Source organism: Anser brachyrhynchus, assembly GCF_964034855.1.
Source record: "Anser brachyrhynchus genome assembly, chromosome: 1".
Taxonomy (NCBI): domain Eukaryota; kingdom Metazoa; phylum Chordata; class Aves; order Anseriformes; family Anatidae; genus Anser; species Anser brachyrhynchus.
Window position 1 is genome coordinate 183,660,726 of NC_137694.1, and position 19,139 is coordinate 183,679,864.

General features: G+C 38.2%; 1 protein-coding gene across 5 annotated transcripts in view; it reads left to right on the top strand.

The window, feature by feature from the left end:
- RNASEH2B (ribonuclease H2 subunit B) overlaps window positions 1-19,139 on the top strand; it is a 43,805-nt gene that overhangs the window by 15,603 nt on the left and 9,063 nt on the right. For 3 of the 5 annotated variants that reach the window (XM_080589642.1, XM_080589640.1, XM_080589638.1), the window contains exons 4-9: window positions 2,766-2,842; window positions 5,411-5,531; window positions 10,727-10,791; window positions 12,013-12,118; window positions 15,094-15,172; window positions 15,852-15,894. In XM_080589642.1, coding sequence (XP_080445768.1) covers window positions 2,766-2,842; window positions 5,411-5,531; window positions 10,727-10,791; window positions 12,013-12,118; window positions 15,094-15,172; window positions 15,852-15,894 — 491 coding nt within the window. The remainder of the gene's footprint in view (window positions 1-2,765; window positions 2,843-5,410; window positions 5,532-10,726; window positions 10,792-12,012; window positions 12,119-15,093; window positions 15,173-15,851; window positions 15,895-19,139) is intronic. The other 2 variants (XM_080589641.1, XM_080589639.1) reach the window with 1 other exon arrangement.

Consider the following 19,139-nt stretch of genomic DNA (forward strand, 5'->3'; position numbering starts at 1 on the left):
TGTAACTAATGTTCATAAACAGACACCTTCCCTCTCTCTTCTAGTAAATTTACAGGTGTTTCTCCTAGTTGTTTGAGGCATGCTGCATCACATCCCTACCTTCTGACACACTCGTTTGCCATCTGGATTTAACCAGGGCTAGGGGCTTTGTGGTCTCTCTTTAAAAGGCTGCCTTTGGCAGCCTCAATTAGACAGATGTTCGTTTGTCTTTGAGGAAGGGTATAGCTGGGCGGGGGAGTCATTCAATTGTATTTAAACTGAAGTGCTAAATACTTAGCTTGCCTTGTCAATCAGACCAGAAAGTCCTCAGTGTAAGTAAAATATGTCTTATCCTATGGCAGGGAAAAAGGGCTGGAAGGCCTGAGCTAGCTAAGCAGAGCAGCGTGTTAGAGCTCCAAGTGTTGGAATGCATGGTCTTGTTTTCTTTTAATTACCTCTGTAGTCCTCTGTGTGAGTGTTGTGATCTCAGGGATACGGCTGCTGTCCGAAGGTGCCGTTTCAGTGTTTTGTCTGAAGTGAGATCATCTATAATATCATAGTCCATGATATTTCTAAAAATGAGAAAGAAACTTATGTAACCACTCGTGACAGCTTTAATGATCCTGTATCAATAAGGGTGTCACTGGGGTAGTGTTTCTCTCCCAGGACGTCCACAGACCATGCAATAAGTATCAGTTCAGGTGATGAAGGCATACCCTTTTTGTCTATTTTCAACTACAAAAAAAAGAGCATTTATAATAATAAATAAATAAACAGCCTCACCAGACATATGCCTTCTTTAATGGTAATATCCCAAATGCGTGTTATTTTTTAAACATCCTTTGCAGGTGCGTATAGCAATGCAAACAGTATGTCTGTGAGCTTTTCCTTGCTCCATCTGGGGGGGAGCCAAAGGACTGGGTCTGCTCCCTGCTCCCAATTACATCCATGTTGTATTCTCCCCTTTCTTTTTCTAACCTCTGCTTTGGCCCTTTGCAAACACTTGCCTTAAGCAATTGCTTCAGTTTCATTTAAAATATAAAGGGGGGAATTTTTTTTTTCCGAATGTTTGGGCTGCTCCATCTCTGAGATGGTCAGATGAAAAACGACACAAAAAAGTTGTGTTGTTTGCAGTTAAAGCAAATCATCTCATTATTATCTGCAGAGAAGGACAGAGGTCTTGACACACCTACAGTGAGTCAAAACTCCTTAGGACAAATAAAAATACTCTTCCTGGAGGTACAGTTGAAAACATTTAAATTGAAACTTTAAGAAAGTGGCTAGTGTTTTTTTCCTCCAATTTTATTATCAAAACTTTCAGCTTTATGAGTAAGTAGTCCAGATACTTTCCACAGCTAACGGCTGTGGTGTTGAGATTAAGAGCTGTCTTTGCCTGGTTCTTGTCAGGGAAATGTATTCCCTTGTGATCTGGGTAGTTTTCTTCCAGGGTCTTAGCATGTGACAGTACCAGCTTACAAACTCTCATAGCTGGAGAAATGTTTTGACCCTGAATGCCCTAGACTTGTCTTGATTTTGCTTGCATGGGTTGATCTGTATCATTTTGATATAAATGCGAGTTGCCTTATGTTTGTTTGTCTTACACAGCTCACACAATACTAGAACCACGTTTTGAGGCTGTCACCTCTAGGTTTATCTTCTGATTACAGAATTGCAAAAGGAGGATGACAGAGTACAGTGTAAGAGCCCATTCTGCTCCAGCCAGCAGTTCATTTAGGATTCTTGAGGCTTGTCAGAAGCCGTACAAATAGTCCCATAATAGCCATGTCGTTGGTACTCTCTCTGGAAAGAAGAGTTGAAATTAGCTTTGAGATAAACATAAACTGGATCCCCAGGCTGATTTGGCTATACAGATGTATTGTAGGGACTTCACACTATAATGCATCATGTTAACAGTGCAGATGCTAGATTGGGTATGAGCTTTGACCAAACCACCTTCCCACCCTATCTTTTGTTAGCCTTAGGGCCATTGCAATAAGATTTGCTTTTTTAAAAAATATCTTAATCACGTGAATTAAAAAAGAATTACATTTATTTGCCTTTGGTTTGCTAACTACTTTCAAGTTGACATCAATTATTATCTCTAATTAGTGAATTTCTTTATTTCCAATTATCTACGATTATACAGAAAGACTGAGCTATTGTCCTGCAATGAGCTTCATATGAGCAGAGGTGTCTGCTTCAAGGAGAGACCAAGTTCTTCCTTTGTAATTTTGAATAAAACACACAGAAACATTTTCTGATCTGTTACAGTGTATTTTGTTCTATTAGGAGACTATGTGCAGATTCTCCCCTTACAAATGAAACACAGCTCTAACTTAACTATCTGTTGAAGTTATTTCTTGCACGGCCATCCTCTGCTGCCAGCATGGTGTTTTCTTGCACGGTGTTTGGGGTGGAGTATACTGGGTCTATCTGGTATCCCAGAACAAGATTCTGTTACACCCAAATCTGCCAATAGAGGGCAGCTTAAATTTTGCTGTTTTTATTACAGTCCAGAAAAAGGGAAAACTGAGAGTGCTTGAAGCCAGAAGACCTGCAACAGAGCTTGTGCTTTTGTTTGGCAGAGCTGAGAATTGAGCTCTCTATATTTTTAACATAAAATCACAAATACTATTTTCTTGCCCATTTTACTGAAATACTGGATTACTTAACATAAAAAAATCCGCTCTTCTTGCCCACGGTCCTGACAAACATCCTAAAAAATGGCCAAGCAATATACTCATGCCTCTTGGTACTAAACTTACTTTTGTATATCTCTCACTTAGATGGGCGCCTGCTGTTCGTGACGCCGATGGACCCCTTATTCCTGATACTTTATTACCTCATAAAAGCAGACAAGGAGGTATGCCTGCTTAATTTTTTCACTGGAATTGTCAGGAGAAAGCATTAGCTCTGTCTTCATTTTCTGCAGAAGTTATGTTAATTTTACCAACAGGGACTTCCATATTATGGGAAATTTAATTTGCTTTTAAAACAGAGATGGCCACCCTAGACATACTTCTGTTTTCACCATTTTTTTTGGCCAGTAAAGTATATTCCAGGAATCAGCTTGCAATCTGAACAAAACCTAATCCCCTCTTTGTAAAAGAAGCAGAGAATCTTTTGTCCTTTTGTGAGAACCGATCCTCGAACCATTGAATTTAAAATGATAGATGTCATCAGAATAAAACAAACTAGAGCCCTTCCTAAGGAGTAGGTGAATCACTCTGAGAAACAGGAGAAGAAAGAAAGATGATTTTGGATGCTATGGGAGATGAAAAAGAAACATTTCTGTGGGAGTTTGAACTTGAAAAGAAACATTGCCTTTTTACAAACAGTATTTGTAGAGCTGGTGTATCATGCAATAGCAAAGGGATAACCAAGTATCCAAAAGATGATTAATAAATGGGTTAATCAATTTATCTAGGGTGTTGCAAAACCTTACTTAAATATCCAACGTGTATCAAAACTCCTAGGCAATATTATTGATTTATAGTTTGTAATGTGCCTGTGAAAAGAGAGCATAAAATAAAAATGTTAATCCTCGTTTTTTATTTCATGGGGTCAATAATTTCACTTTATGCATCCTAAGAGGTTTTCTTCTAAGAGCATTTCCTATCAAGTGGCTTGCTATTTTCTGCTTTAGGTTGCAGGTGGAGAATGCAGGAAAACTGTTCTTGTATGTTGAAGAAATAAAGTCCTACTAGACATTTGTAACAGTAACCTATTGTTATGCAATTACTTCTAAATAATTTATGGTGTAGGGTGTGCCAGTGTGTTCAGATGTTCTGTGGTCTGTTCCTGCTCTAGGGTGTCCCATCAGAAGAAGTCATTGCACAGGAATAGTTGAGCTGTTTCTCTCAGTATTGCACTCTGTTTGAATTCAGCACTCCTTTGAAAGCTTTATAAACCAAACTTAAATTAGGCAAACAGTAAACCTCCTGTGTCAATGTGACAGAGTGCTGAGGTAGCCTGAATAAAGGATGACTGTTGCTGCTGTTTGGAAGCATACAGTACTGCCATTTGCTTCTTAGGTACGTTGTTCTGGAAGGGTTTTCTAAACCAGGCATGGTGCCTGGTAAGTTTGTAGAGCTGTTATGGGTTCCTAAATAAGGACGAATGCGTTCCTGCAGTGCCCTGCCTAAATTACTGTATTCTTCAGTAAACCAAAGTCTTGAGGATTTTGTGGCAGATGTCTCAAGCAAGGCCAACTTGAATACAGCACGGTCACTTCTGGCTTGAACTAATGAGTAATTAAGGAGGAGGTAATTAAGATACCTCCTGAGTATTGTAGAATCATTCTTTGCACCATCCTCCAGTTTTGATAGTGTGATGCAGGGTTGCTTAAGTGTCCCTAAGCAGAGCCATCTCCTATCCAATCTTAGTTTAGGCTCTGTGTTGCTGCACAAGGTGAACATGGCTGTCTGGCTTCTGGACACAAAGTGGTTTGTGCAGGTAAGTTATCCATGGGAGACAGTTCATTGAAGCTTTATTTCTGCCCCTCATAACCTTTTTGCCATTGTAATTGTACCTTTTCATTTTCAAGAGAAACAAATTGAAATTCATTGTTTTGTGGTGTTTTTTTTTTTTAAATCTTATTTAACAGCGGATGGTTATTTTTATGAAGCCTCTGACTGTTTAGTAAGAGGATTAATTAATAATGAAAACAGTTTACCCAAGTGCTTTTTTTATACTGACCGCTGTAATGACTTCAGCCTTGGCTCCTGAGACCTTGCGCTCTCCAAGGATGGAGAGCTCACTGAGTCTTTGTACTGATGCGCTAAAGGAGCTTTCCAAAGAGAAGGCTGCCAGTTGTGCCAAACTGTGCTGAATGATTATGCATTGTTTGGCAACGACAAGATTTGTTTGATGGTTCTGTCATGTGTGGGGCTATTTAAGTTGTGCCAAAATCGCTTTATATGCATACTGTGGCCAAACTGGAATTGACTTTGCAGAGGTGAAAGGTTAATACTGTGTTCCAGAAGCTGCCCTGCTCCTTTGAGATTTATCTTTTATGGAAGGAAAAGCAAAATTTGAATGGAAGTTATGACACTGGGTTTAATCCAACAGGTTTTGGTCTCAAACACTATTGGCACACACTGACTACTGTGTCTTATGTCATCTTCCAAAAAATCTCGCTGTACTTCACATTAGCTTCTCCCCATGTTGTTTTAAATTTGGGCTCTTTAGTGCAGTAATTGAAGAGTTCAGCGTTTTGCAGATATTTACTGTTTTGAAGTAAATATTTATAGTTTGCTTTGTAATCAGTTTCTAAATGTATCATGTGGTACCGTTCAAAATATGATCTTCTTTAAATACTTTATTTTAAAACTGTGGCAATTGCATGCATATATATTTCTATACATGCGTATATATATATATGTCTTAACATTGTAATAATGCTTTTATTGTTCCTTTGATGTATTTTCAGCAGCAAGGAAAGTTCCAGCCACTGGATCAAGTTGTGCTAGACTCAGAGTACCCTTATTGCCCGTTGCTGCTGAAGTGTGCAGATGTTAAACAGTCCATACATCATGTAACGGAAGAAAAAGGTGAAAAGATTTGGGCGGGGGAGGGAGGGAAGGTTGGATTTATTAGTGCTACTTCATTACAAAATAGATTTAAGTACTGTTTTTCACTTTACTTAAGGTGCTGGATGAAGCTGTATTTTAAAAGCAGAAGTTTAGGCTTAAAAGTCTTCGTTACAGTATTGTGAATAGTAGAATGTGGATCTCAGATTATCTGCTTTAACTCTAAAATAGTTGTGCAGTCTTCCAGCTTGGTGGCATAAAAATGATAAACTGATCAGAGATGGCTATGTGCTATGAACTTTCTTTGCCTTTTGATAAAAGTTTTATTTCTTCCTGAATTCTTTCTTTAGTGTAGCATAGTCTTCTGTGGAAGAAGTGAAACCATTGTCCATGTGGCTTTTTTTTTTTCCCTTTGTAGCAAAGCATTCAAACAATAAGCAGAACAAAGCTCAAGAAGAGAGAATATACTGCTGAGATAGGAGAGCACAAGTTTTCTAGCTTTGCATAATTTATTGTGGGATTAAGTTTAAAGACTTAATTTTATTTTTATTTTTTACATGCATACCTTGATTGGGATGCATAGCTATGTGAGAGAAAAGCTGAACAGAAGAAAATAGCAAAGTACCAATTCTATACATAGTGCCCTCAAGCTTTGTCCAGAATTCCCTTTGGTACAGGGGGCTCTTATTTTGAGGACAATATATACTTTCTAGGGAAGAGAAAGGGGCATTACGTAATAATTTTTGCAGCTTGGCAGACCTGCAAAAGATGCAAATCTCCAGTTTTTACGTTCAGTCCTATAAAGGGCATTATGCTTCTGTTTGCTGACTTTCTGATAGTGGAGATCTACCTGTACAGGAATTTGAGAACACTGAATCTACCACCAAGTGAAAAAACGTTAACTGTCTGACCCTTTACGTGTATAGAGCACCTCCAAGTAGTAGAGGTACACAGATTAAAATTAGAAATATTAGAAATATTAGGAATTAGGAATTAGAAATGTTAGGAATATGCTCTCATGAAGCACTCTGCCATTGTTGATACATATGTATAAGAAGAAATATCTAGCTGTTCCTCTACAGATAGGCTGAGGAAGGGTGATAGAAGACGAAAATGCTGCTGAGTAAAATGCCAGACCTCTTTTAGGCTGCATAGAGCATCAAGATAGGAGACTGTGAGCTTTTCCTGAAGGATTTAGATGTACAAGCTCAAATATTTCCTGTATGATATGGTACATATGCATTAACACAGAACAGTTACTTCCCCAAAAGAATCAATTTGAACTTCAGGGCAGGACGCGTTTCCATTGAAAACGATCACTTTAACAAGACAGCAGGAAATCTGGGCAGTGAGACAATTGTTACATTTTGCTGGGACTGGGGTAGTTGGAGTTATGTGCTGTCCTGGATTTCCAAAAGAACCTTCGGAAAGCATTGAGTTACATTCAGTGTCAGTGGGAGCAGGCAACCCTTTTCTCAGGGTGAATTCTGACTTTCAAGAAGGCTTCTTTAAGACAGATGCATCTGAACTACAAAACCGCTTTTGCCTTCCCATGGAGTGATAAATGCTTCCAGTAAAAACTAATATTAAACTTCTAGGCGATTACTGTCCCCTACAACTTGTCCAATACTGGCTAAGGAGCTAGGGGGTGAGAGGGGATACTAAACTTCTGCCCTTCTGTCTCAGAAGGTGAAAAATCCCACCAGATTCTCTTGACTGTCAAACTAAGAACTCTGCATAGGAATATACGGCAAAGCCAGCGTTATTTTTCTGAAGAGGCACTTTCTCCAAACAGCAATGCTGCCTCTGGGCGGTATTAGTGTTTCCTTTTTAACAGCAAAATAATAACTAAGTATATAGATTTGCCATAGACAAGATCTTATATCTTAGTCTAACCTCTGTATCCATTCTGAAATCGTATTTGCGGTTGTTGTCCACCAGAGCATTGTTTGATAGACTGTATTGGTAGATAGTAGTGAAAATTCTTTACTGCTTGGTTTTGGTTTTTGTATTGATGCTTTTCATAATGTGTTATGTACACCAATCAGTTTGGGACATTTTGCCAGGAAATGATATTAACTGCTCAAGAAGTTACTTTCATTTCCTGTTTTTTTTTGTTTGTTTGTTTGTTTTGAAACGTAATGGACAAGGATTGCTGTCAATATTAATGCTGTGTGTGCTTGCACGCTCTGGCTGTATGTGATAATCTTGGACGTGTACCTGCTGCTGCTTTTCTTGTTCGTGTTTGGGTTGGGTTGAAAGTAACAACATTAGGCCTTGCTCTTAGGATTTCTTTCACTTTTTTAGAACGCCAAACCTACAGTTATGCAACAGACACATCAGTGCTTGCCTGCCTGTCATGCACAGGTCACCGTTCTGTTCATTCCCTTTCTATGTGTTTCATATTCACATCTCTTTTATTGCCTGTAAAAAATACCAATATTATGACTAATGTACTCTTTTCTAGCTCTAAGACTTGTCTACTACATAGCCTTTCTCATTTAAGGAGCAGGGCTTTAGGGCAAGAAGTATCTGTTGTGTTCGGTCTTCTGCGACTCTGATCCATTTGGCAGAACCTAACAACATAATTATTTCACTCTTAATTTAATCTTAAGACTTTTAACATCTGTATAACAAATTCTTACCCTAGAGCACTCACAGTTTACACTTACTGAATTAGCAGAAACTCCACTTTCCCTGGCCTCAGTGTTGAAGGGCACTGAAAATTCATTTTGCTGGATTAAATTCCCATTTACCTGCTTTAGTAGTTGGGGAAAGGGTGTGTTACAGCTTGCTGAATCTGGGTGAGGCAGGTTGTTTGCTAATGAATTCAAAGATTGGATAAAGAGTACAATAGAGAAGGATTAGGAAAGGGTTATGAACTCCCAATTCTAGAGCGTTACTCTTTGTTTCATTTTGCAAGGCAAAAACTGCACTGTGATCTTGTCTGATGTGATTAACATGAAGAGCCAAGAAAACTTACCTGATTAGAATAACTAAGTAATATTGCCAAGCTTGTATTCCCAGAAGGTAGGAAAAAAGGGGCCATATGAGTTTCTGAGTTATGGAAAACACTGAGAAAATGGATGTTAAAATGTGCTTTAGGCAGTTTGCTCAACAATACATCAGGGAAACTTCCAAGTCTACATAGCGATTACCCGATCGCTGAACATATTATTTAATTGTAGAACCACTTATATTCCATCTGTATTTCTCAAACCCAATCTTTCCAGATGTCTCAGACCAGTTTTATAGGCACCAGACACATTAGGGAACAAAAGGCTTTCCAATATATACTCATATTATCAAACATAGTCGCTAACTCTCACCAATATCAAATGTGCATCACATGTTAAATCCACGTTCCAATATTGAATCCTTTTGTCAGCAGTTTGTGACTTTCATAACTCACTTTAATTCTTCAGAGGTCTCAAATATTGTCAGTTTCTAGAGTTTAATAGTCAAAACTGTCAAGCACACAAAATGTTTTCAAACAAAGTGATCTCTGAAGGGTTCAGCGTAATTATTTTTCACATGTTTTAATGAAAATGGCTTCACAGTTCTACGTTTCCTTTCTCTAACTGAGTCACTCTGAATCATGCTGTTGTGGGGGAGTCTGCCTGGGAATCTGGACTAGAATTACTTTTCAGCATGGGCTGGGGGATGGTGGCAGGAGGATGTCCCTTCCTCGAACTTTCTCCGATAAGAGAGGAATCCGGTAATCGTACTCACTGTGCTTGGCCCAAACCATGTTAGCTCTTCGAGAAGCAGGTTCAAGCATACAGACAGTCTCCCCCAATTTCTGCTGCTTCTCTTTCAGAGCCATTTAGAAACTTCAAAGTCCTGAAGGCTGCAGCCAGTAATGTCACAGCTGCAACTTTACCTGCAACTCATCAACTGCACGAAGCAAAGTGTATATTAGTATTTTTTTCCTTTTTGCTATGAAGAATCTTTTGCATTTTACTCTTCTACAGCTGTTGTGTTGAGATAGACTTAAACTTTATCTTGTAAACAGCTTTCCCTGACCTCTCCGTACCCCCTACCATGCATACACAAAGAGCACATAATAGTTAGATATTTGTATGCAATTTGGAAGAGCCAAGATAAACCCCAAAGAAGGAAATGCTGAAACAATCATAAATAATGTTGTTGTTTGCAAGGGGAGAAGGAAACTCTATGAACCTAGTGTTGGAATATGATACTGGGTCAGTAAATGACATGAAACAGATGTATGTATTTATGGGAACGGTATACAGGAGATTAAAAGCTATTGAAATACCTGTTAAAGAAATAGATTCAAACACAGTGGGCTCTGAAATCTCCTGTGTAATCTTACTAGGCATTTTGTTCCATTTCTAAAATGGAGCACTGTGAATTAAAGCTCAATAATTTTTATCCTGAAATTTCCATGAGCTTTTGCAATTTTCTCTCTCCTTTGCCTCAGCATCCTGACTCACATATGTTCGTGGTACCCTAGTTATCACAGGGGAAACACTTTTTGAAATTCTTATGTCATCGAGTTAATTTATGTTGCTCAATAAATCATAAATGAATCATGTACTTCCTCCCACTAGGAGTGTGTTTCATTATTTTAGCTCTTTATTTTCCTTTGACACTGTATTAAAGTACGCAAAAGGAGGATAGAAGTAAACTTCTACCATAGTCACCCTGTGAAATGAGAGCGGAGAAATGATAGGAAAAGAGATTATTGAAAGGTCAAATCGTCTTCCCTACCCAACTCTCCTGACCCCCTACTAGGTGCTGGAATTAATAAACCAAAGATTTAAGATACTATGTTGTGGGTGCTTGTCTGTTTTTTTGCAGTCAGGCAAACAATGTTTTATGTTGCAAAGTGTGTAGTTACAATGACCAGTCTGGTGACACAGGGTAGTGAAGGTTTGGCAAATTACAAGGGCTTGAGAAGAGCCTTACTGAATTCAGGCAGCCCAAGATTACCCATATATAAATAAAATATGAGCTTTGCTGGATTAGGGCCTAATTAAAGATTGTTAGGTTGTTCAAACTTATGCATATCAGCTCAGTCTGTTTATTTTTCCATGTTTCCAATATTTTTGAAACTTTTTGCCCTGATATCAAACGTGCAAGCTGCAAATTAACTTCCGTGCTCTGTCTACAACTCTGAAGATTTTAAGTGTATTGAAAATGCAATCTAAACCAGTCATGACTTTCTTCCCCTTTCTTGGTTTTTATCTCAGAGATTGGCAGTCAGAAATTTCACAAGTACAGCCAAGAGAAGACATTGAAGTGGTTAAAGAAAAAGGTATCATGTTTCTATTTTGCTTTTTAAATTGCTTTATGTTTAAATCGAAAATGCAGATTAGTTTGTCCATATCTGTATTTGAGCCATGTGGCATCCCTCAGTTAAAGTACATGTCCTGTGCAAGAAGGATAGACAGCACACCACAGTTGCTGCATGCAGGAGTGGGATGAGGTATTAGAGAAATGGCAAGTTTGTTACATTTCTCATTTTGATGGGGCTGGCGTGAAAGAGATTTGAAGTGGGGAGGCAGGAGAAGAAGCTGAAGTTGAGTTTATTGCTGTGCTCTGTGGGCTTTGCACGAAGTGAGGGGCTTATTTCTTGCCTTATCTGCTTTGCCAGTGGGCCAGAGGAAGGCTTTAAGAGTTTCTCCTTGCAACTTTTAAATTCTGCCATGCCCTAAAGCTGGACAGATAGTCCAGCTTGGTTTTGTGCTGTAAATGTGATCCCTCATGAAGTCTTGGCAGAGTCTTTCATAACGGTCCTGATATGGTTGCTGCTATCCTAATCCCATCACATTCTTCAAGAAGTCAGTACAGTATGCTGAAAAGAAATAACTCTTATGACTAAGTTCAGTGTTGTCTGTGTTTTGGTATAAAGAAGGTATATCTAATTTTACACATAGATGTGCCTCTACTATGATGCTACTTTGTAGAAAAAGATTGTATGCATCATATGTGGCTGGGAAACCTTAAATTAGTCAACATGAGCAGAAAATCTGGTCTGCTTTCTGCAGTGATGAAGCTAGGGGTTATCTCCTTTCCAATGAACGCCTGAGTGGTTGAGCAGGCGCCTGCTTGTGTTGAAAATTTCTTTGCCAGTGATCTCTGTGTTAGGTACAGTATCTCAGTGCCCTGTAATGTTCTTAATCTTTGATTTCCATCGGGGCTGCCTTTGCAGTCCAACTGGGTTGGGGCATTCTGTTCTTCCAGCAGGTGTATTTCTCACCTGTATAAGGGTGGCTGTTACATCTGAAAAGCTCATCGCATCTTAGGGTGCCACAAAACTGGTGCTGTGTTGCCAAGGCAACACGTTCAAAAACGGGCTAGCTTTGTTGCGTTTTTGAGCTCATATGCTAGTCATTACAAATGTATATTAAATTTCACCACAGTCCATAACTTGAGTGTTTTATATGCTTGAAACAAAATTACAAGAGCTTTGTCACTGCATTAATGTGTGCATAACAACACTGATATAGACATTTCTTTCTGTGGTTTCCTATAGGTCAATCAAACAGTGAAAGCACTTAAAAGCAACAATATATCTGTAGGTGAAAGGGTACAGGCAGCTACGTTTATCAGCGGTAAACAGATCACAGATGCTGAAGAAGGTAAGAAAACTAACCATTGTAAGCGCTGTAATGAATTCAGTTTTTGTGAAACAGCATACCTGCAGATAAAACACATGATTAGCATTTAAGATGGACTGAAACTGGTCTCTGCAGTGAATGTATTCCTTGCACAGAAAAATCCATGCGTGTTGTGGCTGTGTCTCTTGACATTTCTTGAGTTCTTTGGTATCTTCATCAGGGGGGCATTGACATTAGATCTCAACTGGGGTTCTTTTAGCTTCTCCTTAGTTTACAGAGAAGATGTTTTCTCAGTGAAATATATGCTGAAGTGCTTTACTGAACTGAGACCATACGTAATATGTATGAGTATCCACACAATACAAGTCTCTGTATTAGAAAAGACTATTTTTTTATTAGTATGCAAATGCTGTTGATAGAAGTCTCCTAAAAGAAAACGGATGGTAGGAAGACACAGTCATAGACTAAACATTACTTTGTGACAAATGGACAGAATACGTTTGCACACTTATTCAGGGCAAAAACTTCAACAGTGTATGTATATTAAATCTCTCTGAAAGTGACAGTGCTGGTACCAAAAAGTCTGGAGTGATCCTGCTTCCTTCTAGTCACCCTTTTGCTGGGGAGGGCAGCATCCTGAATGTCACTGGGATATGAAGTTGTGTAGAGAAACCTGAAAATGGACGTTAATGGAAATTAAGAAAGGTTCGGAACAAAACGAACAAAGGCAAATTGCTTCTGATTACTAAGACATTCAGAAGTCTGCATGCCATTGAAAAATAAGGAAAACAAAGCAACTTGCTGACGAAGTGGAAAATGAGTTACCAAGTAATGATATCAAAGGAAACAACATAAATGAGATTTAAGAGGCAGCTCGACAGTTTTATAGAACAGGGATTGTAATATATGGTTTTTAAAGAGAGACAAAGCTGCAAAATTTGTAAGTTACTTTAACTTTACAGTAGCTTTTTACCCTTTTTCCCTACCCCTACTTCTTTAAAGAAATGGAAAATTGTCCTGTGCTGACACTGACAGTCTTGACTATGCCTAAATACTTTGTCTCTGAAATGAGTAATCAAATAGCTAATCTGTAGTGTTTTTTCCACCTTCCTGCTTACTTACAAAAACATGCATATACTTTTCTTTTTAGATGTATAGATTTAAAAGAGCAGCATTCAAGTAGGGAATACCATGGTTTAAAAATAGGTAAGTTTTGGAGGCAGTCCCACTGTATACAGCAAGGTGAATGACAGGAAGTCAAATGGACCTTACTCAACACTTATTTTTAATAAGCCTAATTTTCTTGTCTGATCCTTTCACTGCCATGACAGTGCAATTTATTTCGGTAGAGAATTTCTTCTTGCATAAGGGTATTATGAAATTTCAGTACCTCATGAATAGAGGGGTATTGTAGTTAGCTTTTACAGATGTTGTAGGGCAAAAACCTGGGATGATATAATGAGTGCAAGTGGGAAAGGAGGGAAGATTCAACATAGGAAACCTGAATATTTCGCTAGGAAGACAAAGAAGGGAGGTGTACAAGTATTCCTGGTGTTTGACAGGAGGTTAATAACAAAGCAAGGCTAAGGTGAGACCAGAGTACCTGGAAGGCAAACAGTGGTATTTTAAAATTGGTAAAGGAAGTCAGTGAAGATTCCTTCAGGGCAGAAATATAAAGAAAATTGATTTCATATTTGGGTTACAATAGCAGTTGATCAGGCCTCGCCATTCAGTGTCATAATGCAAAGAGTGAAATGACGGAAATATTTTTCTTAAGAGATAAATTGGTCATATTAAGTGCAGAGGTGAAGTTGTCTTGGATTGAAATTATTTATTCTTCTCTTCTTCTCTCCTGACCCTAAAATGGGCTTAGGGAGTGACTAAGACTTGATGAATTGAGGCAGTGGAGGGAAGAGAAGTGCAGACAGGAGATACTGTGAGTTTGATGCTAGTCCGATTGAAATGCATATGCTGGTGTCAGTTTGTTAATGCTTTCTGCTTCAGTGCCAATTTGCATTGGGCTTTTTAGATATTCAAAAAAAGGAGGAAACTCTCTGATGCAGAAAAAATAGCTCTTCACTACCCTGAGGCCAGTTTACCATGTACCTCTTAACTCTCTAAGGGTGCAGTCATACAAAAAGATAGAGCTGGCCTATTGTAGATGGAATTTGGAGGTGAGATTTTAGCTTGATGTGTGTCTGGCAAATACTTCCTGTGCACGGATAAAGTTACTCCCTAGCAGCCCCAACAACAGCAAGTTTGAAAGTTCCAGCCCATGATCAGTAAGTGTGAGTGTAGAACGTGACCGGAAAAGATCTGGTTTAGGACTTCATGTTATAAAAGGGTCACTTTTTTTTTCCCGTCTCTCAGAAAAAAACATTTATAGCAGGAGTGCCCTGTACTGAAAACAGCTTCTAGTAGTTCATATTTCCACAGATAATTATCCTGTCTTGCCAGTGATGTTTAGATAGGCCTTGGCATTTTCCGTAATGTACTGAAATTAAGTACAAGACTTTGAAATAGACTCATTGTCTCATCTAATTGTTTTCAGTTGAAGCCAGAAAATGTACTTTAGTACTGAAGCGCTTGCCAAATAATTGTAAGATCCAGATGCTTTAAAATTAATGATTGCATGTTCTGTTGAGTCAGCTTTTTACTTTTGCAGGTTTTTAAAATTTAATTTATTCGGAAAAATACATGATATCTAGTATTCTCAGAAAGTGAACAGCTTTTGTAAAGTACATACAGCAGATATTAATAACATGTGCTGACAAAGTGAGTGTAGTAAGTCTTTACTTTTTAAATAAACCTACAAGTGTCATGTAACATAAACTACTCAACACAGAGAACCATCACAGTGTATCCATTAGAAGTCTCTTACTATTAGTTCAACCTTATGATTTATGGTAGTGCATACAACATGGCTAAGACAGCATGACTATATAATGTGAATGTTCTTTTTCTTATTCTTTTCATTCCCTGTCCTGTTCCTGAAGACTATGTACGGTATGCCCACGGGTTAATATCAGAATATATTCCTGAAGATCTGAGTAAGGAGCTGTCAAAATACTTAGGGTAAGTATTGTTCCAGCTAGCTGCTAGTTTTATGTGGCATGCATTAATATCCTTTTGGTCACTTCTATTGAATGCTGATGTTTGGTCATCAAAGTTACAGTGAATAATACAATTTTCCCTATCCACTCAGTGGTGTGGGGTTTGAGTTCACGTATGTAACCCGTGCTAGTTTATACTTAAATCTGTAAGGTGAGCGTGTCCTCATGCTGGTGTTCTCATCCACCAGCAGCATTTGTTTGGGGTATCACTGGGACCATGTACTTTCCCCTCCATTCAGTTCTGTTCATTGTGTTCTGTTGTTGTGGCCTGTAGAAGAAATGCGCAGTTTACACCTCAGAAGTCCCATACCTTAACAGTTTGATTGCAGAGGTGTTATGTGCTCTGTAAAAGCATCTTACTAATAAAGCCAAAGTTTTCAAAAGTAAGGTGGGTTTCTCCTGTTACAGCTGCCCAATCTAAGATTTTTTTTTTTTTTTTAAAGAGCCCATCTTTCTTTGTGGTGCCTGGCTCTTTTTCAGTTGTCTAAGTCAGAAATACAGGCAGGGTTCATGAGCCACTTTTTTGCAAACATATGCCATGTGTGAGTATCTGATACACAAAGCAACCTTTGTGGGAAAGGAATTAAAATTTGGGCCATTCAGCTGTCTAAATTTATAACATAAAGTTTTTTGTTCTGCAGTCTCCCAGAACTTACAAGCCCTGCACCAGAGCCACCATTGAAGGTAGGAGAACATAAAGGAGAAAGATATTAAAAGATATAGTATGTTGTAAGCTAGTTTCTCTGAATTATTATTAAAACTGAACTAGGCCAAGCACTGGGTGCAATACAATGAGTAAATTGGCCTTGTAAAAACACAGTCTGAAATAACACGAGAACATTACCAGGTACTTTTATATTTTATATTAAGCAATATTTTGGTTGGTTTTGCTGTTTAAAAAAGGGGAGGGAAAGAGACTTATTTTATGTTTTTGGTCAGCAGTCTTCTCTTTTGTGTTTTGCTCATTTAGTTTTATTGAGGTTGATGGGACACTATGACCTCATAGCTTTTCTTTCATATGTAATTTATGAGGACCCTGAAAGGGACCTCCTGGGTCATGGATTCCCAGACAACCATGTTGGATAATTTCTCCTACAATGACCATTCTCCACTGTAAGTCTCATTAGGATTTTTTGTTTCCATTACTTCTCTTGGAAGACTGTTGTATAACCTCATTCCTCTGATGCTCAGAAACCTTCCTGTAAATTCCACCTTGAATTTATTCGTGGCCAATTTATTCCCTTGGGGTTTTGTGCTAACATTATCATTGTTTGTTTTAATTGAAATGGCTCTTTTCCCTCCCTAACATAAGTTCTCTCAGCGTGTAAAGGGAAAATATATATCCTTCTGTTTTCATTTTGTGAAGCCAAACGTGGTTGTGGAAGATGGTTCCTCCATTCCGTTATCATTGTGGGAACATTTCTTTGCACCTGTTCCAAGATGAATTCAATTGTTTGAAAACAGGTGGCCAGAATCAGATATAATTTTTCATGGTAACATCTTTACCAATACAATACGGTGGCATTAATCCCTTCTGGTCTTAACTAGAAGTACTTTATCTCATTATTTCTTAGAATCCCATTTGCCTCTCTTACTGTGTGATGTAGCAGATAGTCATGCTGTGAACAGTTAAGAAACACAGGTCTTTTTTTTCTACACTGCAATTCTCAGGGGATCAGCATTCAGATTATACTAGAAGTTCATGCAGGTAGTTGCTGTACACACGACCTTATACTTCTTTACATTTCATCTGTTTATAATGTTTTCAGTCTTGAAGGTTCTTTTGCTTTTTCTTCACAGTGTTACAAGCTCTTTAGGTATTCATAATGCTACTCAGTGGTCTACATTCAGTGAATGTTAGCATGCTGTTATCTTTAATTAACAATTAACGAACATTTTGAATAGGTATTGTTCATGGCACTCCACTTGTAATATTCATCCATCCCTATGACATCCCTTTCTGCGTTACTTGCCTTTGTTTCCCTTTCACAGTTTCTTACGTACCCTAAAATTCTTATGCAATCTTCATCTTCTTTCATTTCCATTGCTTAAGTGGCACCATGTCAAATCCTCTGGCAATCCCTTACATTTTCTGTCACCAGAAACTGTATTATCTTTGTGGAAAAAAAGAAGTGAGTAGGTATTGCCTACATTTAGTTCTCATTTACTCCGTGTCTTTAATTATTCTTCCTTCTTTCACACACCCACAGCTTCCATTCTGCTGAAGCCTACTATAACTTTTTCTTCCTCCTTACAAATAGATGGGTGTTCTGCTATTCTGCGGCAATGTGGTCCCTATCTAGTAAAACAGTTGCCAGGTTTTGCTCCTGGACTTGTGATTTCTGAGGCAGTCTCCCAACAGTGTCAGCATATTGAGTTTTTGCTTCTATTTTGAACAGAGTGATTTCTTTACTCTTCATCTGAATTTAACCCTGAATTTAACCTCTTCATCTTCACTGAAAACGATTTACTGAGGCGAAGGATTTATTCCATTTTAGGGCTAGACCTAGATTAGCTTTAATATCTATTCATTTGTAGCAGCCTTGCTTTTTAGATTCCATTTTTGCTTCTGTGGCTAAACAACCTTCTACTATTTGTTTTAATTTCCTTTCCAAGGTCTAACTCAGCTTGACTTTTTGGCAGCTCTCACTTTATCCCTGTATTACCTGACGCCTAAAACAAATATCTTTCTTTATGCCTTTTTTTTCCCTGTTCATTTTAGATTTTTGCTTACTACTACTATCTTTTTACTTGAGGGGGATGGAAAATGTGTGCATCTGTGTGAGTGTATGTGTGGGGGAGTATTCATCTAGTTTAGTTTGAGAAGCTCTTTGCTTCAAAATTCTTCACTTTGTTAAGGTAAGAGATCCAAAATTACATATTTCATCTTTTTCTTTTGCATTCCAAGAGTCTTCCCCATGCATCAAGTCCTTTGCTATGGCTTTTGAAAATAACGCAAACAGTTTGCAAATTTTGCCCCTGTGGGATCAAGAGCCCCACTTTTGATTTTCCTTTTCATTTAATTTCAACTGAGGCACCCTGTGTCTACTGAAACTAGGTTACTTACTACAGTGACCTTTCCTGCAAAGTCCCTGCTACTTACCGAAACACAGTCTAAAATAACCTCATTTCTGGCCGGTTCAGTGACTGTTTTGTTAAGCCGTATGTCAGCTAGCACATGCAGGAATAATTGGGCCCTACTGTTATTAATAGCATTTGTTCTCCAATGTATATCCGTGGATATAAGTTATTTCCATGTGGTTGGACAGTTGTTCTGGCTGCACAGTTACTTGGCCCTTTGATTCTGTTAAGAATTATCTTTATGTATTGTAAGAAATATTAAACACACATCAGGAGCCAACTGATATTCATTAGCTGTATAAGCATGTTACAACAACTATATTAAACTACATGTGATGTACATTACATATTCTGTATGAATAGCTTTTATACTATTGGGATAGTTCTGAGAATCTATTTTTAAAAATAGTTTTATTTCAGCAGTTGGGTTACAGAGGAAACGAGGCTTAGAACCGTTCAGTTGCTGGGCAGTGAAATCTTACTGAGTATCCCATTAATTTTCAGAGCACTGACCAAGGTGTGCATGATGTGTCTGAGTTTAAGTCTTTGCAACTTCGGTGCTTAAACCTCTCCTTTATCTTACAACCTCAGAGGAGCAAGGCAGACTTGTACACTAAAATCTGTAGTCTCCTTTAGACCATACTTACTCACTTTGTAATTTCTTATTCGCTTTGCATTGAGATTTCTCTTTATGAGGGCAAGGTATATCAACAGACATAGTATATCATTTTTGCAAATAAGGGTCTAACATATTTCCTCATATAACAAAGTAATTACATGTTTAGAAATGGTGTTAAATTCTGAAGGGAGGAGAGATTTAGAAACTTCGATGTTTGGCAGAAAAGCTA